This window comes from Barbus barbus, assembly GCF_936440315.1.
Source record: "Barbus barbus genome assembly, chromosome: 33".
NCBI classification, from domain to species: Eukaryota; Metazoa; Chordata; class Actinopteri; order Cypriniformes; family Cyprinidae; genus Barbus; species Barbus barbus.
In genome coordinates, this window is record NC_136761.1 from 10627201 (window position 1) to 10654783 (window position 27583).

At 36.3% G+C, this 27583-nt stretch overlaps 1 protein-coding gene across 4 annotated transcripts in view; it reads right to left on the reverse strand.

The window, feature by feature from the left end:
- The window catches only part of LOC306853457 (nucleophosmin-like), a 37107-nt gene that overhangs the window by 1586 nt on the left and 7938 nt on the right, over positions 1-27583 (reverse strand). The window contains exons 8-12 of one of the 4 annotated variants that reach the window (XR_013782739.1): positions 26615-26698; positions 15273-15380; positions 10932-11006; positions 5338-5449; positions 1-72 (exon numbers count right to left, since the gene is read on the reverse strand). The exon at positions 1-72 is cut by the window's left edge and continues 15 nt beyond it. Coding sequence is in view for 2 of the 4 variants with exons in the window: in XM_079390887.1 (XP_079247013.1) it covers positions 7890-7934; positions 10932-11006; positions 15273-15380; positions 26615-26698 (312 nt within the window). In the remaining 2 variants the exon portion in view is untranslated. Of the gene's footprint in view, positions 73-4182; positions 4244-4401; positions 5450-5641; positions 7935-10931; positions 11007-15272; positions 15381-26614; positions 26699-27583 lie in introns of those variants that run through there. The other 3 variants (XR_013782740.1, XM_079390888.1, XM_079390887.1) reach the window with 3 other exon arrangements.

Consider the following 27583-nt stretch of genomic DNA (forward strand, 5'->3'; position numbering starts at 1 on the left):
CTGAATCCAACCTTGTTCAGTTGCTGGGAAATCGAGGCCATGTTCACGCCGACCCTGCTTCGGTGCAGATTCCTGTGTGATATTGCAGAATAATTAGTCCCTCCATCTCATACTTCAGGCATTCTTTTTTTCCATCGATGGGGAAAGGATTATGCAATGTGTTCCTCCAGAGGCCCATGCTACCTGAGAGAAAGTTCACGCCAGCACAGCCGTAGCCGGAGACTGTGGGAAAGTGAACAGTTCCACAAGCTTGCAATGTTAATGAAACAGTTAAGAGCTTAGTTTGCTACTAATGAACCAATGGAACAGATGGAACATATGTTGCGGAGATGATAAATTAGGTTAGAATTTTCTGGTCAGCAAAAAAGTATGAACTGTAAAATGTATGGTATTGTTGTACAGTGTTTGTCCCCATGAACCTTGTAAAAATTAAAAGCTGCCAGTAATCAAGAAGTCTAAAGAGTCTCAAAAGAGAAAAAAAAAAACAGTTCAAAAAGTTTCAGTTCACCTCACTTCTTCTTACATGAGGTGATGTGGTTTTCAGCTGGTTCATTGCAAAACCCAAAAAACGTAGGTCTATTCTGGTTTGATTGTGGAAAAACAATTGTTAAATCCTTATTAGTTCTTCTTAGTATGCAAAAGAAACCAACTGAATTCTATGGTTTTATTGCAAATTCACCTGCATCTTGGTTGAATCTTGTCAACTGACAGATGCCAGTATGGACCAGATGTATGACATTCCCAGATCCTCACAAACCAGAACAAAACTACCCAAGATAAAAGGAAATCCAACACATAATACAACCCGAATTCCAAAAAATGTTGGGACGTTTTTTTTAAATTTGAATAAAATGAAAACTAAGACTTTCAAATCATATGAGCCAATATTTTATTCCCAATAGTACATAGAGAACATAAACATTTAAACAGAAATTTTACACTTTTATCCATTAAATGTCATTTCAAATTTGATGCCTGCTACAGGTCTCAAAAAAGTTGGCATGGGGGCAACAAAGGGCTGAAAAAGCAAGATATTTTGAAAAGATTAATCTGGGAGAACATCTAGCAACTAATTAAGTTAACTGACATCAGGTCTAACTATAAAAGGGATGTCTTAGCGAGGCAGAGTCTCTCAGAAGTAAAGATGGGCAGAAGCTCTCCAATCTTTGAAAGAGTGCATAAAAGGATTGTGGAATACTTTAAAAACAACGTTCCTCAACGTCAAATTGCAAAGGCTTTGCAAATATCATAATCTCCAGTGCATAACATCAAAAGATTGAGAGAAACTGGAGAAATCTCTGTGCATAAGGGACAAGGCCGAAGACCTTTGTTGGATGCCCATGGTCTTCAGGCCCTCAGACGACACTGCATCACTCATCAGCATGATTCTGTCATTGACATTACTAAATGGGCCCAGGAATACTTCCAGAAACCTCTGTTGGTAAACACAATCCGCCGTGCCATCTGCAGATGCCAACTAAAGCTCTATCATGCAAAAAGGAAGCCATATGTGAACATGGTCCAGAAGCGCCGTTGTGTCCTGTGGGCCAAGGCTCATTTAAAATGGACTGGAAAGTGGAAAAAAGTGTTGGAAAATGTTCAGACGAGTCCAAATTTGACATTCTTGTTGGAAATCACTGACGCCGTGTCCTCCAGGCTAAAGAGGGAGACCTTCCAGCGTGTTATCAGCGTTCAGTTCAAAAGCCAGCATCTCTGATGGTATGGGGTGCATAAGTGCGTACGGTATGGGCAGCTTGCATGTTTTGGAAGGCACTATGAATGCTGAAAGGTATATAAAGGTTTTAGAGCAACATATGCTCCCCTACAGACAACGTGTATTTCAGCAGGACAATGCAAAACCCAATTCCAACACCAAAACTCCAGAAACTCATAACCTCGATGCCCAGACGTATTCAAACTGTTTTGATAAGAAGAGGAGATGCTACACCATGGTAAACATGCCCCCGTCCCAACTAATTTGAGACCTGTAGCAGGCATCAAATTTAAAATGAGCTCATGTTGTGCATAAAATTGTAAAATTTCTCAGTTTAAACATTTGTCATGTTATCTATGTTCTATTGCGAATAAAATATTGGCTCATGTGATTTAAAAGTCTTTTAGTTTTCATTTTATTCAAATAAAAAAAAAAAATCCCAACATTTCCGGAATTCGGGTTGTACATTTAATATGGTTTCATGAGTAATTCACAGTATTTACATTGACAATTTTTCACTTATTGACTTAAAATCTTGCCATCTTTACATGTATGCATCTGGCAGATGCTTTTATCCAAAGCAACTTGCATTGCACTGAAAGTATGCATTTTATCAGTTCATGCATTTCTTGATAATAAAACCCTTGCCTTTGAGTTCGATTTGGTACTTTTAGTGCCATGCTCTACTCTTTGAGCAACAGGAATGGTGCAGGAATAGCTTATTTACACTGCCACATTTTTAAACTTGCACCAACACAATAAGTCACAGGTAACAATGGCGTTCGGCATTATTGATGTCAAACTTAGCATGACCTGTAAATAAATACTTAATTTTTGGTCTGTACTTCACACAATGTGAGTGCAGATAAACTGGCATATAGACTAACACTTGACCCATGATCTGATGAATACTGGTGTCCGGGTCCAACTCAATCACTCATTATCACAGCTCTGAGGACCCAAATGAGACTGCCAAGCTCATGACAGCTGAAACTGAAGCTACGTCAAACATTTAATCAGCCTTGATCCAACCAGTTTTTGCCCGGAGGGTTCCCGATAAACATGCCAAGTTGCCATTCCTTCACTCTCCCACAGTCAATGTTTACAAATCTGTCTCCTCTGCACTTCAGCAGTCTGTTTTATCACCGTGAGCATGAATTCTTTGTTTTACCTGGCCCAGGTATATCAGACAGGTTCAGCGCTGCATTTTTCCATATAGAGCACTAACTGGAGCAACTTACTGACATTACAATTAATTTGGCTGCGATCCTGGGCTTGGCACTATGCATTATCAATTTATATGTAATTTGGTCAAAAGAAAGTATTTTAGAATATTTGTACTGCATGACCTTTGCACATAAAGCATGCCAGAATTTAAATAAAAAGTAGATTTATGTATTTGTATTGCACATAAAACATCCATCTATTTGGATTACAGAGTTTTAACATAAAAAAACTAACTTATTGAGATGCATATTCGCCAGTCATACATAAATGAAACGGCTTTATTATTTAAAAAAAATGGTTTATTATTAACTATATACATATATTTAAGTTTATTTTAAATAAATCACATTTTCAAAATGCAAATCATTAAATTTATTCATGTAAAATGTAAGAAAATGCAAATATATACCAGCAATATTCAGTTAGTTAAATTGTATGGGATTGAAACAAATTTGATTTATAGGTGATAAATATATAAACTTTATTATTGTATATTTGACATTTAAAACACATTTTAAGTTTATTATTACTGTTGCCGCAACCTTATCTGTTATTCAGTCATACACAAATCTTATTTGTGACTAAAAATGCATCGTATTAGGTTTATTAGTTTATGTTAATGTATAATCCAAATGGTTGGGAAATTTATATGCAATTCAAATACACAAATCTTTAATTTAGGCCCTTTTTGTGTATGTGCGATGTGTATGATGCCTACAAAAGTAGCTTGCTAGATTTTGGAAGAGATGGGAGCCCATTGAGGAAGGGACTAAACTGGTTCCACTGCACCTGTAACCATAAAAGAAACTAGTATGTGAAAGTATGCTTTATGCAACCATAAAAATTTCAAACAGCAGCACACTACATTGATTTCACATGACTCATTATGTTGCATGCTTAATTCAGTTACCATCTCAGAAGTTAATACTGATATTTTGCGATTTTTAATCCAATTTTGTGCAAAAACGTCCTTATTTTTGGCAGCCTGATCAAATAATGAGTCAAGAAGGAGACATTAAAGATGACGGATGACATCGCTTCCAGTTCATTCATCACAATGGATGGAAGGTCAAGTAGAGCGCATTTCATTGTGACACAGTCTTCCCATGCAACTCTGGTTGTATATTGCACATCAGAGTATTACATACATACAAAAAATCTGCATGATGTTCAGAGTTCTCATACTGCTTTCTTTCAAGGAAATCTCAAGAAAATCTCAATTCTACACCTGTTTTTCTTACCTGTATGCAGGAGCATCATGCCCAAATTTTACTACAAGGCGGTGGCAGTGGCAGTCAATACCTAAATAAGAAAAGACGAAACCAAAGAACAAAAACACTTCATAATTCCTTTCATAAGAATTAGGTGGATTGAACTAAAAATATAGTGAACAAAGGAATAAGAGTTGAAATCCCAAGCTAATGCATATCATGCATATGCTATGACTGTTTTTTTTTTTTAAATAAGAAATCATAGGAGTTTCAAATGACAAGAGGAGTCGGGGGTGATTTCTGACAACCCACTCATAAACATGCACCTGAAAGCTAAAAATATGCAAATATTTTTAAGGAAATTTGCATTCAAAGTCCACTGATCTTAAAAAGATTATCTCAGGGGCCTTTGAAATCTTGGATAGGCCTATATTAAAAAAGAAAACCATAATAGTCTAAGATCATGCAAGGAAAAGGGTCTGATAAATCCTTCTGATACATGTTCTAGTGAACACAGATGGTAAAGAGCTGACGTTTGCACAGTTAAACACTGACAGGCAACAAGCAGGACAGCTGCATCTGTCCCATTATTAAATGGGATCAAAATGATTTCTGTTCCCAACATGATCTTGCTGACACTGTTGTTTACGCAGTCATGACTGGACACTTCAGTCAGACAGCTGAATCATAAAAATAGTTCTTAATTCCTATTAACCGCTGATTGGAACAGCTTCAGGTGGAATTTCTGTACGTTCTCCTTCATCCCTGATTCTGCCTGGAGTGTGCGCTGATCTGGAATTCCTCACACTTGGGAAACGGGGAATTCCACACAGTAATACTTCAAGTCTTGCCCCCCTCCCCCCTCACACACACCCTGTCTGCTGAGCTCACTTCCTGCTGTAGACTCTGACAACAGGAAGTAGGCATACATGTCAGCAGGCATAATGAAGGGGCGTCATCCAGGTGAGAGGCTGATTAATTGTCCCTTACAGTATAGAGGGAAGGAACTTTACATAAATCAAAATACACTGTCGTCATATGCCATTATCGCCACCATGTGGTGAATGCAAGAATAATTTCCAAACTGAACTAGAAAAGCAACTTCAGGACAGAATTTACAAGGAAGGATCAAACAAAAGACGTATACACAGACATTAAGAACAATACAAGATCTAGTAAAAGTACCTTGCTTTTGGAGAGTTTGTGACGGATCTCTTCATTTGAGACAATCTGCTGATGAATGTAACTTTCTTCTCTTCTAACCTTTACTCCTCAGAAAGCATCTGAAAAATGAGAGCTGTAAAATAATCATATTGAATGTAGAATTCAGAAACTTCTATTTATGGCAACAAATAGCATATGTTTATTTAGCCATAATGGCCATGAACTGCACCAGGTTCCAGAGTTTAGGAAACATGTTGATCAACACGGTACATTTCCCCACAAATCGCTTCAGACATTGAGAAAAAAAAAGAAGCAAGCGCAGAAAGAAAATGCAACAGACTGTTTCAGCTGACACTTTTATTCTTTCCGTTACAGACAATGATAGAACAGAAAACTCTGTTTCTTGAAACAAGCCAATCAGGTGAACACCTCAGGTGGACAAATAGCTTGGAGACTTTCAGGAGCAGGAGAAATGATTGTGGAGGTCGAACAAAACAGTAAATTTGTGCTCTGTATGGTCTTTGTTGGCAAGTGTAACAAGAATTTAGAGCATCATCTAACATTTAGTTCATCAGAGCTGCTTTTGATTCAACGTTCAGAGGTTATGCATGTGTAATAATCAATTAAATCAATTCACACCTGTTATTTTCAAATGAAATTATTATAGCAGGACACAAAAATAAAGATGCATGGTGCAACTGTGTGATGCAACATACATATGAATGAGGCATTGCACTGAACATTTTCAGATTAGAAAGGCAATATAGTTTTTTGTGTTAGTCTAGCCAGATGTCTTGTTCTGAAAACTTTGTGGTAAGAACATGATCTCGCCTCTGGCCTTTGATGTTAGCAGTCACAACAACACCTTATCGATGCACTTGGTTACCTTCATCCAAAGGTGGAATATAGGCAACTTCACAATTCACAGACAAAAAATAGTTATAGAGTATTTATTTCACAGATTAACTAAAGCTGGATTACTTCCATTTCCATCTAAGAAAGGAAACCAATCTAACACTTCAAGCGAGCAGAATACAACAAAATTAAATTGCTCTCAATGAAATCGACATCAAGCAGCACTGTGCAATTGCATTATGAACCATTTTGTTGATCATAATGGAACAATATAGTTTTGTTGAAATGCTTCACTGCTTGTTTACAGTTTATACAAAAAAAATCACGCTTGTACCAATTTCACAGAATAAAACTAATTAAAACAGCTCAAGGACTGATTCTGCTTTCAAAAAAACACCTACATATATTTAAGGGTTTTATCTAGTAGCGCAAGCAAATTAAAATGGCTTAGTGAAAAAATAAAAACAACTGATATGACAAAAACTTAAAATAGCAAAAGCATGATTTGAAATCAACTAAACATCTTTTTTTAATCATATTTAATGACCTAAACCATGGACTAACATTCATTTTTTTAACAAGGTATAATATTCTGGCCGTGCTTCTCAAGAGGATCTCAAGAGTCTATAGCACTTAAGATAATTGTAAAGTTTAAACGTTGAAGGCCAATGGAATTGCTGCAAGACAGAATCCCGAGGGCTGCACGGAATACTGTGAACTAGACGGAATCTTCGATCAGACGGAACACTCAGAATGCGACTGAATTTTTTACATTATTACATTTCAGCTGCCATCTTCATATGAAGAAATTAAGGGGACGTTTTACGGTGATTATGGTTTCAAATATACACAAGAAGCAAATCGGTCTTGGGCTGGTAGTGAAAAAAATATTTTTGATAATGTTAGATAATGTTCAAGTGTTGTTGTTTCTTTTTTTTTTTTAAATGGTAAAATAAAATTGTAATAAACCAGCACCATTGATTTTATATTTAAGAGTGATGCTCACAAAAACACCCAGGATCAAATTTTTTCCCAAAAAGCAAAATAAAAGAAAATTATATTTTGCATTAAAAAAAACAAAGCCTATTTTAATGAAAATTAATATCACTTTTTTCGCACATTATTTTTAATTCCTATTACTATAAAATAATACAATTAAACTTATTTTATACTGTATATTTTTTAATTACCATGATTACGATATGTTTTAATCACCATAAATTATAATCTCAAACACAAATCAATGCAAAGATAATTGGGGGAAATGTATTGAAGTCTTTTGAAAAATCATAATGAAAAACATTTGTTTAATCCAAAACAGGCTTCATTTACTTCATGCAAAATATAATTTCTTTAGAATTTTGAGATTTTTGAAATATGACCTGCACAAGTTCTTGATAAGATTTAGTGACATTCACCCTTAGTTCGCTTTTAAAATTATAACTGCCTTAGCACAACATCTCACTAAATGTTCTTCTAAGAAACCACTGTGGACTAGAAAGAAAAATCCATAATTAAAAACAACATATATAAAACATAAAGCATGATATCGCTGCCATTGCTGAGGTTCCTTCTGCTCTATCCATCTTTAAAGTGAGAGAAGAGCAGGCGGATCGCGTTAAGACGGGAAGAGGCCAGATCGCACAGCTGAAGTGCCGTTACTGGCTCAGCCCAGACTTCTGCTGCACCGGGACGGGAAGGAGGGCGCAGAGCAGCCATTACTTTTTTAGTGATTGTAAAAAGTTCCAAAGGTCTTTGATCACCTGCAAGAAAACAAATGGGGGGAGAGAGAGAGAGAGAGAGAGAGAGAGAGAGAGAGAGAGGAGGGGGAAAAAGATGAGTTGGTGAAGCTGGAACAGAGTTTCTCTGATGTAGCGACTCATTTGGATGCTTAATAATTAGAGCCGTGTGAGTCAGTTTGGACGAAAATCTCCACATTAGCGGTGCGTCTGGGGTATAACTACAGCGCCGAGACCAGAGGAAGGGGGTGCAGTCGTTGTACATACCAGAGGGTATGACTAGTGCCTCTCTCTGACAAAGTCATGTCTCACACCTCTTTGCCTGCTGTGCTCCCAAAGCCATTTTTGCTTGAAAAGACACTTACACACACACACACACACACACACACACATGCTCCACCCATTGTACATCTGAGAGGACACCTGCGCTGCAAAGTCTGACACGCTCCAGCCTTGTTTCTAGAACAGACTCACAGGGTGCAATGCATCAAATAGCTCATAACTCATTACCGACCAAAACACAAAACATCTAAACTCTGTTCCAAATCCTAGCGAGCTGCCTTGCTGCATACTTTCCAAGGCAGCACCCCAACTGAAATGGGACCTCAGAAGTGATCTGGAACCTTCTTCATAGGCAGCAACACATATAAATAGTGCTCCTCGAGAGAAGCGCACAGGAGACTTGACTCAGTTGATTTGCTAGCAGTATAAAAAATAAGAAACACAAAAATTGGATCTAAAAAGTTAAGATAGTTGATAGTCTTGATTTGTGGAAAATACTAGATTACAGAATCAAGTTGCTATGTAAAGCATAAATCTGTCTATTGTACAGATTTATTTTTATTACATTTTCAAACAGATTTCTAATTCCATTTGTTTCCTAATTAAAATAAACATAGAAACTGTTATGCATGTGTAATTTACTATCTTTAAATTAAATAGTGTGATTTCCTATGATATTGACATCAACAATCTACAATACTTTTTAAAATGCTGTCTAGATATGCAGCTCACTTGGTTTTGGAACAGCAAATACTGAGACCAGTAAGCAGGAGAATGTAAATGCAAAAACACCCCAATTTTCACCGCTGTAATGCCATACAACAAATGATGGCATGATGTAGTACTTGTATAACACAAATCTGATTTTTAGGGCTAATGAAAAAAGGGTCTTGTGTTTTAATGTGCATTCCTGCAGCTCAAAAAGCAGACACCAAAGTCATGGGTTTGATTCCCAGGAAAAGGAGAAATATTTAAACCTTGAATATAAGTCACTTTGGATAAAAGCGTCTGCCAAATAAAGGAGTTTAAATTTAAAATATGCTTAAATGGATAAAAATAAGATCACAAAGAAAAAATATTAGGGTACAATGAGACCTGGATGTGTTTTTGTATGATCCACCCTGTTGGTACCACTAACACACACAGACATTTGGACTCTCTCCTGTGTAATTCCTCCTGACAAAAGAGGAGCTACAGTAGACATGATAGTGTGCTTTAGTTAAAAGAGAGATTTTTCTCTTTTGACCCAAACGTGGCCATTTGTGAGGGCTGCTTTAGACTACTGCAATATTTCAGGTCAACACCCAGCCTGACACAAGAGACAGCGAGAGAGGAATGAGTGAAGGAGGGATTTAAATCACAGCTAAAGATGTCAGGCATGACAGCTCCCTCCTGTTCTTTTGAATGCCGAGAGGTCAATCGGTACATATTTCATTTGCTGATAAAAAAGAGAGCGGCAAGAAGATCTTAGTATACCACCCCCAACCGGCCCACTAAGACAGAAGATGCTAAGGCCTAAAATATACTCAAATTGAATGTAGATTTTAACCAGTGACCTGAAAAATAACATCTATTTTGGCACAAATATTTCAAGGTAACTCTATCGACCTCTTAAGGTAGGGTTATTATAAGTAACTGATGGTATATTTACATGACAACGACGTCGTTTGCATTTTTACAACGCAAACGAAACAACGCCCATGCACATGGACCCATGAAACCCTGAAAAAGCTGTATTATACATGCCAGGCCAGTAGTTGCACAGACCTTTTACATGGGGACAATAAGAGTATCATTTTTAAAAACATGCATTTTGAAGTGTTTGCATTTTAGGGTCGCCAAAACGCCATTGTTGTGTAAATAAGCAGTCAAAACGCTGAAAAAAAAGTTTAGTTTTTATTTTAAAATAATGATGTTTAAGTGGCCACTAACCCTAAAACCATAAAAAATAAATTTCTGTTACTTGACATAATAAAGTCAATTAAAATAAAAAACATAATAAACTAAAACTTATTTTTAAATTGTGTTTTATTTAGTTTTATTTGATGTACTAAAATGAACAAAATAAAAATGATAAAGACAACTAAATTACTAAAACATTAACTAAAATTAAAATGAAAACAAAAAGCATAAAAATATGAACTAATTCCCGAAATAAAATAAAACATAAAAAACTCAAATGTATTTTATTTTAGCTAGTTGCCAAGTTAACATTTCCTTTTTGCATTTAGTTCATCTTGATGTACTCAAATAACTAACACTGAAAAAAAGCATAAAAACTATACCAACATATTACGAAAAACATATATATATAAATAAACACAAAAATCACTAAAACTTATTAAACATGAAAAACATACAAATAAAAACTAATTCAAAATATTAATAAAAACTATATTAGTATTTCAATGACACTAACATAACACTGCCTTGAGGTTTGTTACTTTCCAGTAATCCAAGAACGCATATAACTGTTAAACTGGACATAGTTAAGTTTCCCTTCACGTAACAGAGTACCTTTCAAGCCTGATGCTTTTGCATCTCTTCACTGGCTGAGGAATGTCTCATCTTCTGAGCTGAAGCATCTTAATCTTTTAAGTGGACATTGCCTACATAAAAGACCTCTTAGACGTGTGGATCAATTTTGTCAGGGCCATACATGCTTTTTACGCAATGTGTGACCACTAGAAATAGTCCAGTCAGAGGGTGACAGTGCTTTATGGAAGCAGCGATACTCACTTGTTTATCGGAGATCTTGAAAGAGCTTCTAGCGTAGTTCTCAAACTTCTGTTCCGTCTTTGGAAGTGGCTTCCCCTGTTTCAGAGAAACATATTTTTGTAGAAATGAAATGGCCTTTTTAATCACTTGTGTCTCTCTGCTAAGTGCTGAGATCATCCTGACTCGAAGCCAGAGCGCTGCTGCCGTGATGAACAGCGTGAGTCGTTGGGTGTTGGATGCACTTCAGTGAACTCACATTTTTTGTGGCCTTTACAGTAATTCCAGTTCCCCTTATCTACAGCAGACCGAATGAAATCACACGGACACAAATCATCATATCTGCTCAACGCAATCCATCCGTTGTATCCTTCCAGTTTTAAACCAGATATTACGGCACAACATACTATTCATCTCGCTCTTCTGTTTCTGGCGTTTTTAAGAAGTGTTGAGAAGTGCTGTTGATGTTCACAGACAATAGTTGACGAGTCCCTCAGTATGTGCACTACCATTCAAAAGTTGGAGGTCAGGATACATTAAATTGACCAAAAGTGACAGTGAATACATTTATAATGTTACCAAGATATCTACACTGACATTCATAATTTTGGGATCAGATTCTAATGTTTTTCAGTGGAGTCTCTTATACTCATCAAGGCTGTGTCTATTTGATCAAAAATATAGAAAAAAACAGTAAGATTTTGTGAAACATTTATTGCAATTTCTAATATTGGTTTCCTCTTTTAATATACTTTAAAATATTATTTATTGTGTCAATATAAATGCTGTTGTCTTCCTAAAAAAATAAAAAATAAATAAAGCTGTTAATGAGTTTTGTATGTTTAAAGATAATTATTCACAGGTGATAGCTGGATTCTTCGGATGGTGAATTCTTAGTTTAAACACAAGGTTATTAATACTATTATATAATATACTTGTATTATACACACATGTATTAATGAAATATCAGACTCTGAACAAGAAATGACACTTACACTGAAAAAGATATTAAATTGTGATTTTAAAGTAGGAATAATCATAAGATTTTGTAATGTATTAGAAGTGGTGACCATTTATTATTCATCCTTCTGAAATCATTCTAATATTCTGATTCATTATCAGTGTTGAAACTGTTGTGGTGCTTAATATTTCTTTTTTTTTGGAACCTGTGATAATTTTTTCTTGGTTTCTTTTGAACTTTTTATTCATAAATGAATCAATTTAACATATCCCTGCATAAAAGTATTAATTTCTTTAAAAAATTATAATAATTACTGACCACAAACTTTTGAATAGTAGTGTATATTGTAACACAAAATTTATATTTTGAATAAACACTGTTCTTTTTAACTTTTTATTTATCAAAGAATCCTGAAAAGTATCACAGGTCCCTAAAAATATTAAACAGCACAACTGTTTCCAACACTGATTATAAATAAGCACATTATATTGATTTCTGAAGGATCATGTGACACTGAAATTTTAGCTTTGCTCCACAGGAATAGATTATAATTGAAAGTATATTAAAATAGAAAACTGATATTTTAAATTGCAATAATATTTCACAAAATTAAATAATAGTTTGGATCAAATAGATACAGCCTTGATGAGTAGAAGAAACTTATTTAAAAAAAAAATCTTTGATCCCAAACTTTTAAACGTTAGTGTATTTTAAATAAATGCTCTTCTTTCGATCATTCTATTAATCAAAAATTTCTGAAAAATGTAATTTTCATAATCAATAATCATAGTTTCCACAAAAAGATTAGTTTTCAACATCGATAATAAAAAAATAAAAAAAACGTTTCTAAGCTGAAATTGGCATATTAGAATGATTTCTGAAGGATCATGTGACACTGAAGACTGGAGGAATGATGCTGAAGATTCAGCTGTGCATCACAGAATTAAAATATATTCAAATAGAAATTAGTTTTTTACATTTGAATAATTTCACAATATTACTTTTTGCTGTATTTTGATCCGATAAATGCAGCCTTGGTGAGCATAAGACTTCTTTAAACATAAGATTTCTTTCAAAAAACATAAAACAATTTGCACCAACCCCAAACTATTGAATAATTATGTAGGTGGTGCTGACGAGACAAGAGAGTTTTGCATATACAGGTCCTTCTCAAAAAATTAGCATATTGTGATAAAGTTAATTATTTTCTGTAATGTACTGATAAACATTAGACTTTCATATATTTTAGATTCATTACAACACAACTGAAGTAGTTCAAGCCTTTTATTGTTTTAATATTGATGATTTTGGCATACAGCTCATGAAAACCCAAAATTCCTATCTCAAAAAATTAGCATATCATGAAAAGGTTCTCTAAACGAGCTATTAACCTAATCATCTGAATCAACTAATTAACTCTAAACACCTGCAAAAGATTCCTGAGGCTTTTAAAAACTCCCAGCCTGGTTCATTACTCAAAACCGCAATCATGGGTAAGACTGCCGACCTGACTGCTGTCCAGAAGGCCATCATTGACACCCTCAAGCAAGAGGGTAAGACACAGAAAGAAATTTCTGAACGAATAGGCTGTTCCCAGAGTGCTGTATCAAGGCACCTCAGTGGGAAGTCTGTGGGAAGGAAAAAGTGTGGCAGAAAACGCAGCACAACGAGAAGAGGTGACCGGACCCTGAGGAAGATTGTGGAGAAGGACCGATTCCAGACCTTGGAGGACCTGCGGAAGCAGTGGACTGAGTCTGGAGTAGAAACATCCAGAGCCACCGTGTACAGGCGTGTGCAGGAGATGGGCTACAGGTGCCGCATTCCCCAGGTCAAGCCACTTTTGAACCAGAAACAGCGGCAGAAGCGCCTGACCTGGGCTACAGAGAAGCAGCACTGGACTGTTGCTCAGTGGTCCAAAGTACTTTTTTCGGATGAAAGCAAATTTTGCATGTCATTCGGAAATCAAGGTGCCAGAGTCTGGAGGAAGACTGGGGAGAGGGAAATGCCAAAATGCCTGAAGTCCAGTGTCAAGTACCCACAGTCAGTGATGCTGGTGTTGGTCCACTGTGTTTTATCAAGGGCAGGGTCAATGCAGCTAGCTATCAGAAGATTTTGGAGCACTTCATGCTTCCATCTGCTGAAAAGCTTTATGGAGATGAAGATTTCATTTTTCAGCACGACCTGGCACCTGCTCACAGTGCCAAAACCACTGGTAAATGGTTTACTGACCATGGTATTACTGTGCTCAATTGGCCTGCCAACTCTCCTGACCTGAACCCCATAGAGAATCTGTGGGATATTGTGAAGAGAAAGTTGAGAGACGCAAGACCCAACACTCTGGATGAGCTTAAGGCCGCTATCGAAGCATCCTGGGCCTCCATAACACCTCAGCAGTGCCACAGGCTGATTGCCTCCATGCCACGCCGCATTGAAGCAGTCATTTCTGCAAAAGGATTCCCGACCAAGTATTGAGTGCATAACTGAACATAATGGCCATTCTTTTATTGGTCGGATGAAATATGCTAATTTTTTGAGATAGGAATTTTGGGTTTTCATGAGCTGTATGCCAAAATCATCAATATTAAAACAATAAAAGGCTTGAACTACTTCAGTTGTGTTGTAATGAATCTAAAATATATGAAAGTCTAATGTTTATCAGTACATTACAGAAAATAATGAACTTTATCACAATATGCTAATTTTTTGAGAAGGACCTGTATTTATTATAAACTCATAGTTTATACCTTATATACCATAAGTTAAATATATTAAGGTTCTGCAATATATAAATATATTGTGGAAACTTTAATTCCTGTAGAGCTGCTTTGCAACGATTTGTATCGTAAAAAACGGCTATACAAATGAACTTGAAACTTGAACCTTATGTAGCTTGTTTTGACAAACTGAACATTGAATAACAGCATATCACACGTGCGGTAAATTCACATTATGAAAAAAATCTTATAGCATCTCCATGCATGGTGTGTTTGCATGCAGTCATTTAACATTTAAAGGATCAGTACTGGTTTCAAAAACATAGCAATGTAATGAGAGACTCACAAAGATCAGGAGGATGTGAGGATGAAGAGGGTTAGTGGTCAGGGGTGCATTTGGGAACTGATTGAGGAAGTGAGCAGGTGGACTCAGAAAGACTGGATAATCCTGATATGATTATGTCATATAGCTGGTCATCCCCCCTCCGGCCTTTAACTCAGACACCTCATTAACATTTGACCACCTCATCATCTGCTAAGTCGGCGTACTTATTGCTGTTAACACACAGCATGTGTGTGTGTTTGTTTGTATGTATATATGTCAGGGCTAAAGCATGTGTGTGATTACAGAAAAGAAATGCATTCACATGTAGCAGAGAGACAAATATCAATGTGAGAGGGAATATGTACCTCTTTAGCTGCTGATGAAAGTTTGCTTTTGACCTCGCTCAGGTTGGGTGTGCTGGGAGACTTCCCAGAAGGCCCTGCTGCAGACTTGTCTTTTACTTTCTGAGGTGTCTGAAACAAGAAAAACACAAATTCTTTTAATCTAGAAAAGTTCAAGTTGACGTTTATTTATATAGTAGTGCTTTATAGAATACAAGTAGTTTAACAGCAGCTTCACATTGAAAAAGAGGAAAATAACAGAATCAATGATGCAAACTTCATCAAATATGAGACAAATCCCAATTCTGCTGTTCAATGTTGATTCAGTTAAGTTCAATAATATTGCTGATGTTGCAAAAATGGTCAATTATGGAAAAATTCAATTCAGTATAAAACACCTCTACAGCAGACAACACTGTCTTCATTCAGCTCAAGTTCTGTTTTCGTCTAATAACATCAGATTTCAAACATCATGCTAGATATTGACAACAAAAGGCCATGTACAATCAAAAATGTTTATTCTCATTCATAACATACACCAGCAGGCTCCTTGACCCATTTAGCCTTAATAACCAGCGGCCTAGTCTGGCCCACAGACCTCTTCACTAATGACAGCATGCTTTCACAAATTTGTAAGGGGTACAAATGATCCTTCCATGCAGGAGAAGACAAGCCTGAAGCACTTAGATGCAGCGGGGGGACGGGACGCTCTGCCAAGAGGAGGAATAAATGACTTGTTTTTCAGTGACAAGACTATCATTTCCAAACACCCTCATGTTATAAAGAGATCAATAACTTCATGTATCATCACCATTAACATGATTATACACTGTGGCCACAAAAACACTTTTAAACTATATTAATGTCCATTGATATAATAACCAAGGAGGATAACCAAGGACCCTGCACTTTTCAGAGTCATTTTTGCAATTTACTGACTTTTTTGTAAGAAGAAACTGGTTTCAGAGCCCCGCAACATCAAACTTAATGAGTGAGTACAAATCCAAGTGAGCTTTAGGAGATAACTAAGTGAGTATTAACTGGCTACGGAGCTTATTTCTCAGTAAAAATTGAATCATAATAGGAAAAAGAAAGGAATTGTGGCCAATGCCATTTTTATTCTTTCCATCACAGAAGCCAAAAATATTGGATGCATTCTTCCGCCTTACATTGCACTCAGAAATGTTTAAGAAAATTAGTATGAGTCCCATATAAAATTTGCATCCATTTGGATTATTTTTAACAAACTTTGTGATGCTTATTTGTACTCATACATAAATGAAACCGTTAAGAATCAGGTAAGATTTCTACTAACAGACTAAATTATTTTTTAAATATACAACAACCTGGTTTATACATTTATCCTCAATAAACCAGTTTTTTTTTTCTTTTTAATCTTACATTTTAACTAAATCTTGCTTTTTCCATGAATATATTTTAGCCATATTTTAAGAAAGATCATTGTAAATGTAATTGTTTTCACAATTAAAGGGTTAGTTCACCCCAAAATGAAAATTCTTTCATTAATTACTCACCCTCATGTCGTTCCAAACCCGTAAGGACCTTCGTTCATCTTCAGAAAACAAATTAAGATATTTTTGATGGAATCTCAGAGCTCTCTGACTCTCCATAGACAGCAACGCAGCTGTAATGTTCCCAGGTCCAGAAACGTACAAACACATTCAATTTTGCGAAGCTACGAGAATACGTTTTGTGCGCAAAGAAAACAACTCTCCAAAATGGCGGAAGACGGTAACTCGGAGGAGAAAAATTGTTGAATAAAGGTGTTATTTTAATTTTTTTACGCACAAAAAGTATTCTCTTAGCTTGGCAAAATTGAAGTTCAACACTGACATCACATGGACTATTTTACCAATGTCCTAATGGATCAGAGAGCTCTCGGATTTCATCAAAAATATCTTAATTTGTGTTCTAAAGATGAATAAAGGTCTTACATGTTTGGAACGACATTAGGGTGAGTAATTAATGACAGAAGTTTTATTTTGGGGTGAACTAACCCTAACCCAGATTTATGCTAATTCTGAGCTTAAATATGCTTATTTAAATCCAATCAAATAAACGCAAATTGTTAATATAAACTATGCCATGATTGTTCCTGTTTCTTACCCATTTCATTTACGACTGACTGGCAAATATTCATCACATTAAGGTTATTAATTAGTTCATGTTAATGCATTCCAAATGGATGGAAATTTTATATGCGATTTAAATACAGAAATTTAGGTCACAGTGTCCCTGTGAATGATTTTTCAGGTTTTGGACACAGTTCATGTTTGAAGTCAGTTTACCTCAAGTACACACAGGTGCTGTAGCAGATGCTAGAAGCGTCTCCTGTGACTGCTTGTGATCGTGTTTAGGAGGGCGGATCTCTGATTTCGTGACTACATCGGATGGTAATTTTCTTTCAAAGCCAAGAAAGTTTACCAGGTGTAAACGGTGTCTGTGCTGGTGCTTTGAAAATAAAATGTTTATGTGCTCTCTGATACTCTGTCATAGTACAGAAGGTCTGAGAGATCGTGAGGGCAAATGTCTGTATTATTACAGCTTCACTAAAGAATCTGGTGTCCACCCTCTAAAAGAGCAGGTCTGTGTCTGTTTGTGCTCATTGGGCACAGGTGTGTGTCCAGCTTTCAGCAGAGATACTATCCCTCTGCAGACTGATATAAGCTCTCTCTCTCACACACACACACACACACACAGACACAGACAGAGACTGGCCTGTCCATGCATGCAGCCCAGCCAGGAATCCACACTGATTGTAGGGTTACACTGATGGACAGAGCCTTGTTTTACACAGTATGTGAAATAAAAAAGGAACTAGAAGGAAGAAATGAAGATGTAAAGCATGAAGACTTCTGGCATATGTGAATATATGAATGCTTCAAATGACCTCAGTGCCCTTTAAAGTGAACCCAACTGAGACCATCTTGAGAGGTGTGGATTATTAATATATATATTTTTTTTAAGTTATTAAAAGAAGATACATTTTGATTTATATATATATTTTAATACTTTTTATGGCCTCAGGAAATGGAACAAATGGAAGCTGAATTAGCTGAATTCATTGTTATCGTTAACTAAAACAATAAATAAATATAATCTTCATTCATTGAAATTAATTTAAATAAAGCTTAAATGAACCTTAATATAAATATTAGATAAACGACAAACTTTAAAATTAGAATGTTGCCTTGGAAACTAAAATTAATAATACTGAAATAAACTAGAGCTAAATTTATACATATGCATTATTACATTATATAATTACTAAAACTTCAACTAAAATTTAAATGAAAATAATTCAAAATATTAACAAATATATGAATGAATGCTACAATATTACAATAATATATAAATCATTTAAAAATAACACTATACACACACAAACACATTTTAAACAGTTTGCATTAAAGAAATTAATGCAAATTAAATTTTCCCAGTCCTAGAAATAAAAATAAAAAAGTCTAAATGTAAAGTTTGTGAAAAGAAACTAAAATTGACCAAAATAAGACCCGAGTCCAGTTTAAGAGCCAAGTACAGTGTGAAAACAAAAAGTTTCTTCTTTTTTTGGTCCAAATTTGGTTCTTTCAAAAATGTGAAAACACCACAAAACCAAAGCATCTCTAGATGCATCGTGTACCAGTTCAGCTTTAAAGGGGAAACAGGTAAACATCCCACAAAAATCCTCCAGAACTTTAGGTCCTGCTAGATGAAAGAAAAAAGTGAAGGCGGAACATAAAGTAACGGACAATGTCTTCCAGTCTTTCTTTGTAAGAACAAAATAAATAATCCCCTGTTCCTCTGTAGCGACTGACGAGCATGCGATAGATCAAAAGGTATCAGATTAAAGGACAAATGCACTCACAACACACACACACAGGACTGGCAAAAGGCCAGAGAGGCCCGGTGTGGTGCAGTCATTATATAGCAGGGCGTTTTTGTGTGTTGGGAAAGGACAGCTGTAGAGTCAAGACAGCTGACAGACAGAGAGTGCAGCGAGCTTTTTAATCTATGCCAGACACTGATTACAGATGCCAGGGGATGGCACTTAATCATTAGCACGCTAGCATTTGATGTAATCGGCTGTCCTCAATACACACAAACACAAGCGCGACTCCACTGAGCCATAATCGAGCATGTAACTTCAAAACTTCACTGACGTTTAACAACCAGGGATATTACGAATGATCTTGCACATTGTTCGCAGCTCTATTAATCTAATGCAGTTTTTTTTCCGTCTAATAGGAATCGATTTTACAAGTGTACATAGAGCCATCTTCTCGGCATTCACTCTCAAATACTTGCATGCTCTGGCAGATTTCTGACTAAGTGCATAACTCAGTTAACAGCCACTTCATTTTCTCATTCTGAATGAAATATAATGATTATATTTTATGGCATAGGGAATGAATGAACTGATAAAATGCATACCTTGAATGCAGTGTGGATAAAAGCACCTGTGCCAAATGCATAAATGTAAATACAAGTCATTCAAATGTGTTTATGTTTTTCAAAGAAGTGTCTTTTTCTCACCAAGGCTGCATTTATTTGATCAAAAATGCAGTAAAAATTGTAAAAATGTAAAAATATTTTAAATAACTCTTTTCTATTTGAATATATTTTATAAAGTAATTAAGTAATTTATTCCTGTAATGCAAAGCTGAATTTTCAGCATTATTACTCCAGTCTTCAGTGTCTCATGACCCTTCAGAATTCATTCAGATATGCTGATTTGCTGCTTAAGAAACATTTATTATTGTTATCAATATTAAAAAGAGTTTCATATTTTTTTATGGAAACCATGATACTTTAAGGCATTTTTTTGGATTGATTAAAAATACTTTATAATAATTTATGTGAAACTAAAATCTTTTGTAACATTATAAATGTGTTTACCGTCCCTTTTAATGAATTTAATGCATCCTTGCTGAAAAAAGTTGAAAAATAAATAAATAAATAAAAAGTACTAACTCCAAAATTTTGAACTTTAACAAATAGACTAATTTTAAACATTACAAATTTAATCAACATGTGTCCATAGACCACAATTCACTTTTGTACACAACGGGCAGGTGAATCTGAAATTAGACAGAGGATAATACAAATGTGCATAAAACTGCCAGAAATTAGCCAATCAGAATGGAGATTGCCATTTGGAGGAATCCTTTACCATAAGATGCTCAATGAGCAGTCTGTTTGCATTGCGGCTGAGGCTGACTGACATAAAACTAACTGGACTTTAGGCATGAATATTCTTGTATAGTTTATGACAGCGCACATGCCATTCACAGATGAAGGCATCTTACAGTTCCATACTATTGTACTAAACTTGTTTCTACACGCAAATACAGTCTTACAGAGCATTCCACAACTGCTAGTGCATGTCAGTGTGAAATGCAAGCGATTTTTCTTCATGCATTCATACAGATATACAGTTCTCTGTTGGGAGAATGCAAATTGTTAAGTAATGCTGCATCTGCCATGCTCTAATGACAGAGCACTCGGTTTCCGCTCGCCTCATGGCCTGCAGGGACACCCAACACCAAGCCCTAATGATTTCTAATCACCGGAAACAAGGGTGCAGAGAAGGACGAGTAGGAGTGTCCCGACCGGAAGCAGAAGTGTAAAAAGTGCCAGAGTTTGAGAAAGATGGGAGAATGTCTACTTGACTGTCTAATCTCGTCAGGTGTTTTAACAACCATGTCTTGCACCTCAACATGGCCATTATGGAATTAGCCAAATGTGGGTGCACACACACACAGCCCCCCGGGTGTTTCTATAACTGTAGGTAATTAGTGCTCCTCACGTCAGGCATCTAAGATGCTAATAACATGCTTACTGAGTCTTTCATTGTTAGGTCAAGTGAACTGCCAACGGGGATGATGGGAAACTCATTTTGACATTGTTAAGGGATGTTTCACACATTGTGTGGGTGCTTACGTGTTAAAGGTGGTCCGGGTTTGAATGCCAAGACCAAAGGTCACCCTGTAAAGGTTTAAACCTGTCCCGCAGGGATGTGTTCCAGGGGTCAGAGGTCAGACAAATTTAAATTTAAAGTGGTGAAAGTTCACTCTCACCTTTGTTTGTCACTTGTAAAAAACTTGCCCACTTAGGTAATTGGTCATCTTGTTTGTGAAATCGCTTTGGGATGTGTGAAAGGCAAAGCCTGATGGACATTTTTGGGCATATTTAAATCTGATAAATCCTCAAGCACCTCAATTCCTCAATAGAGCACAACAGTGACCGCCCACTTTTAATTTTTTTAATTTTTTCCTCCATTATGTTTCTCCATAAAAAAAAAAACGGTCTTTAGAGCTCTGTGATGAACTGCAACACAAAACATTTTATTTGATGTAAAAAAGTATTTGACAAAGCTGTGTCCTTATATAAGGTAATAGACTTCTCTTCCCATGGAGCACAATGAATAATGTAATCAATTTCCGAAAATGCAGTACAATATAAAACGTCACTTGAGGAAAAAAAACAAAAAAAAACCCCACTAAAATATCACATTGCATAAGTATACAGACTTTTACACAGTCCTTACTGTTATTTTAGTATCTGTTATATTAGTACCTCTATATAGTATAGTAGATATACTATGTTTTTTGTTAATTTGAATTAAATTCAAATTTTTATATTTTGTATTTTCATTTAAAAGTATCATTTTTGTTAGTATTTTTTTTTTTAATATGTCTATACTACACTGAACAAAATTATAAATGCAACACTTTTGTTTTTGCCCCCATTTTTCATGAGCTGAACTCAAAGGTCTAAGACTTTTTCTATGTACACAAAAGGCCTATTTCTCTCAAATATTGTTCACAAATCTGTCTAAATCTGTGTTAGTGAACACTTCTCCTTTGCCGAGATAATCCATCCACTTCACAGGTGTGGCATATCAAGATGCTGATTAGACAGCATGATTATTGCACAGGTGTGCCTTAGGCTGGCCACAATAAAAGGCCACTCTAAAATGTGCAGTTTTATCACACAGCACAATGCCACAGATGTCGCAAGTTTTGAGGGAGCGTGCAATTGGCATGCTGACTGCAGGAATGTCCACCAGAGCTGTTGCCCGTGAATTGAATGTTAATTACTCTACCATAAGCTGTTTCCAAAGGCGTTTCAGAGAATTTGGCAGTACATCCAACCGGCCTCACAACCGCAGACCATATGTAACCACACCAGCCCAGGACCTCCACATCCAGCATCTTCACCTCCAAGATCGTCTAAGACCAGCCACCCGGATAACTGCTGCAACAATCGGTTTGCATAACTAAAGAATTTCTGCACAAACTGTCAGAAACCATCTCAGGAAAGCTCATCTGCATGCTCGTACGACATCCTCATCGGGGTCTCGACCTGACTGCAGTTCGTCATCATAACCGACTTGAGTGGGCAAATGCTCACATTCGATGGCATCTGGCACTTTGGAGAGTTGTTCTCTTCACGGATGAATCCCGGTTTTCACTGTACAGGGCAGATGGCAGACAGCGTGTATGGCGTCGTGTGGGTGAGCGGTTTGCTGATGTCAACGTTGTGGATCGAGTGGCCCATGGTGGCGGTGGGGTTATGGTATGGGTAGGCGTATGTTATGGACAACAAACACAGGTGCATTTTATTGATGGCATTTTGAATGCACAGAGATACCGTGAAGAGATCCTGAGGCCCATTGTTGTGCCATTCATCCACAACCATCACCTCATGTTGCAGCATGATAATGCAGGACCCCATGTTGCAAGGATCTGCACACAATTCCTGGAAGCTGAAAACATCCCAGTTCTTGCATGGCCAGCATATTCACCAGACATGTCACCCATTGAGCATGTTTGGGATGCTCTGGATCGGCGTATACGACAGCATGTTCCAGTTCCTGCCAATATCCAGCAACTTCGCACAGCCATTGAAGAGGAGTGGACAACCTGATCAGCTCTATGCGAAGGAGATGTGTTGCACTGCGTGAGGAAAATGGTGGTCACACCAGATACTGACTGGTTTTCTCTTTGTTTAAGTTCAGCTCATGAAAAATGGGGGCAAAAACAATAGTGTTGCGTTTATAATTTTGTTGTGTATATATGCATTCATTTTTTGTACTAAAACTAAAATAAAAAACTAATAAATGCAATAATTAAAACCATATAAATTTTTTTATTTATTAGTTTTAATTATTTTAGTACTGAAAACTTATACCTTGGAAACTATCAAAAGTAAGTTTACATTATTGTAAACATATTTTGTCTCAAGTAACAAAAAATGTTTTTATGCTTTTAGTTACTTAAAGATGATAATGCTGCTTTGATAATTACAGTCTCAAGTCTTTTTGGTTATGATGGGACAAGCTTTGCACTCCTAGATTTGGGGATTTTCTTCTATTTTCTTTCTCCCTGACTGCTCAGTTTGGACGAGCTGTCAGCTGTAGGAAGACTTCTGGTTGTTCCTAAATTCTTCCATTTAATAATTATGGAAGCAACCTTTAATGCAACAGCCTTAACCAAATTTGTGCCTCAACACAATCCTGTCTGAGCTCTGCAGACAATTATTTTGACCTCATGGCTTGATTTTGCTCGATATGCATTTTCAGCTGTTAGAACTTATACAGCTGGGTGTTTTACCAAAGCAGGTCCAATCAAATGAATCTGTGTGGATGACTGCTATTTCTATGGATGTCTTTGAAGAACTTTTACTGTGCGTAGCGTTCCTACTCCTTTATCTTTCTGATTCAGCTCCACAATTAGAGTGAAAGAAAAAAAAAATCTACAAAGAACATTCAACCCCACACAACTCCATGTGCACCGGTCAAAGAAGGAAAATATGTGATTAGAAGAAAGTCTGGTGAATGCATTTCAGATTCTCAACATCGGTCACCCTGCCAGAAGGCAGTGGCTTTGTGAGTAGTTTGTTGTTTTAAAGCAGACCACAAATGACCCTTCAAATTGGGCGTTTTGGGATTGTTGCCACCAGCAGCTAGTTAAGAGTGCTTCACCATTTCCTTGCATAGGAAAATACAATGGCCCTTTTCCATGACCTAAAAGAAAACCTTTGAATGTCAAGTTGTTTTTCTCTAAAATGCTTGATTATTAAAAGTGTATTAAGTGCACTGACTCTTAAAAAAAAAAAAAGAGATACAGAAATAATGGCTTCAGGATCGTCGTGTCCTCCCAAGACTGGGCGGTTTTCAGCTAATCACAGCTGGAGTTTTGAATGCTGTTGCACAAATCTATCTTTAGGGGTACTGCTGGTTTAATTCACATTTTGCTTTTGGCTGTGTTGGCTGATCGTAAACAAAGACAGGCCGTCTCATTATCCCGTGGTTTTCTCTGTGAGGCTGCCATGTCGTCGGCGTCCTAAACTGCACCTGGACGTTTGGTAAGAATTACCTCTGGCATCCACTGGTAGACTTTGGCTTTTGGTTGGCACGGCTTGGAAATGGGACGTGGACGGAATACCAAAACCTGAAACCCAGACGGCTCCTACATCTTGCCGTGACACAAACAAACTTATCCTGAAGCAGACCTGATCAATGTGACAGTATATACCGTGTGACCATAGAAAAACCTTTTAATGTACATCAGAACTTGTTTGTTTTCTTTACCAAAGTGTTACATGTGAAGCTGTTTTTGCACTAATGCCAGACTTCATTTATTACAAATAATATTATCTTTTCGTTTGCATCCATCAAATACCAAATAAGACAAAATAGGTTTTACATTTCATTTGAAAAAGAAAGTTTGCTTAATTATCCACATATAGGCATGGATATTAAATATTACAACCATTTTACAGCCAAAAATGGCTGCATTGTGATATTACACCATTACCATTAAGTAAAATTACTAATGACATGATTGCTTTGAAGATTTTTGTCATACTGGCCACATCTATTCTGAACTGTTGCTAACTTACATTTTAAAATTAATCACATCCAAAATAAAAGTTTTTGTTTGCATAATATGTATGTGTTCTGTGTATATTTATTATGTATATATACACACATACACCCATACAGTATATATTTAAAAAATACTGACATGTATTTACGTCTATATTTATATTAATATAATTTATATTATAAATAAATACATTTAATATATAAAAATAATATATACATGCATGTGTGTGTATTTATACATTGTATACATAATAAATATACACAGTGCACATACATACATTATGTAAACAAAAACCTTTATTTTGGATGCGATTAATCGCAATTAATCGTTTGACAGCACCAGTGTTAATTTCGTTGACGAATCATTTTTGTCATAATTTTCGTTAACGACCCTTTTTTCACTGACGCCCACCAGACGATGACGAACGAAAACTCTTTTTGAATTACAAAAATTATGACAAATCTATTGACATTTTCGTCAACGAATAAAAACGAGGCGAAAATGTTAGGGAGGGACGATTTCGGAAGAAATTAATTGAGAACGAATCTGCTGCATAGAAGGTTAGATGCGAACATATGAACTGGCGAGACATAAGATAAAATACACTTGCTGCATGGTGCGTAAAACGTTCAAAAATGTCAATATGTGGGAGTAAGAGAAGAGCAGACATATGGATAAATCTGACGACGCAAGAGAGAACTCGATTCGGGCTGATTTTCTGAGCGCAGACAATGAAGCATACACACACACAGAAAGCACGTCTCACAGCGCGCGAGTACACCTTCACGTCGCATGAACGGAGAAATAGACACAAAATGATGTCTAAATGTCCGTTTTGATGAGTATTCACGTAAACACAGTTGATTACGTCTTAAGTGAACGTAAACAGTAGAGAGAACATGTATCATTGCATCCGTGCATTTGGTTTTAAAGGGATAGTAGTCTAATTTAGTTGTTATTGTCCGAGTCATTGATGTTAATCAAGCAACAAAAAACTAATTTATTTATATAAATAAATATGTCTGCTTGAAAGAATGAAGAATATGGTAAAAAAAGTCGTTATAAAGAATGCATATTTAGCCTATATAACCATTGGTATTTCATTAAAAAGAAGACCATGTTCTTGTTCTTTATGAGAAGTGGTTTTATTTCATTTTAACAAAGGCTTGTTGTGTGTCACTGCAGTTAAATCGCAGTCTATCATGATAAAACTTTAATATCAAACCTATATAATGAGTTTGAACATTTTAGAGAAATGCATAATAAATGCACTGTAACTAAACCCATTCGATTTTAGCCGACTAAATTTACTATAGATTTAGTCGACTAAAACTAGACTAAAACTAAAAAACAATTCAGATGACTAAAATATGACTACATCTAAATCAAAATTTGCTGTCAAAATGAACACTGGACATCCCTAATTTTTTTTTAAAATAAATCATAACTTACCTGTGTTCGGGGCTTCCCTGATGTCCCGGCTTTCTTGTCTGGAGAGCCGTTCTGCTTATCTGCGCTCTTCTTCTTCTCTGGAGTCTGGAAAAATGGACAGAGAGAAAGAAAAAGAGAGACATTGCAATCCAAGGTTAAAATGTGCAGAGAAAATATTTAACGCGTGTCAAAGACAGAGTCGCTCCAGTCACCTGTCATGCTCAGTGTTAGAATCATAACAGCGGATAATGTTTGTGAATTGAGTGATTGTGACAGCTTTGCTCTTCAGTGATGTAACACAATACGCTTCTCAGATGTTTATTTCAGTCGGCTGTCAGGGAGCCGTGATGAAAGAGAGCAGTAATTTGCAGAAAGCGCAGCCTGTCTAGTCACAGCCTAATGGGACCACAGGACACTGTCATTGCTCTATAACTCTATACCCCAGAGAGAAAAACAGACAGCAGAAGAAAGACGAGTAAAAAAGGTTGAAATAAAGAAATATGGATGGGGGAGTAACAAATACTGTACACTTTCTATGAATCTATACACACACACACACAATATTAGGCTTTATAAGTCACACTGATAATGCAAATAACCATCTTATAACTAATTATGCGGTTGCTATTTTAGTAACAGTTATAGTACATTATAAGACCTAATGTGTTATTTGAACACTGTAGCATACATAAATAATCATAAACAGACTTCATGAAAAGGGTTTCCAGCTAAATTAACAGTGAAGGTATCAACAAGTTAAAAACCTGATGGTTCAAAGATAGATCTCGAGACTGCTAAAGAAAGAAAGAGTGAGAGATTGAAAAGCCGTGAGAAGAGAAGAAAGCATTCAGGATGGGGGGATGAGAGAGGATGTGGAGCGTGTGACAGAAGTGCTCGTCTGTCGTCCCTCCTCAGGGCAGGAATCAGTCCTCACAGAGCAGGTATGTACCCGCTTTGATCTCTAAACACACATACAAACACACACTGTCA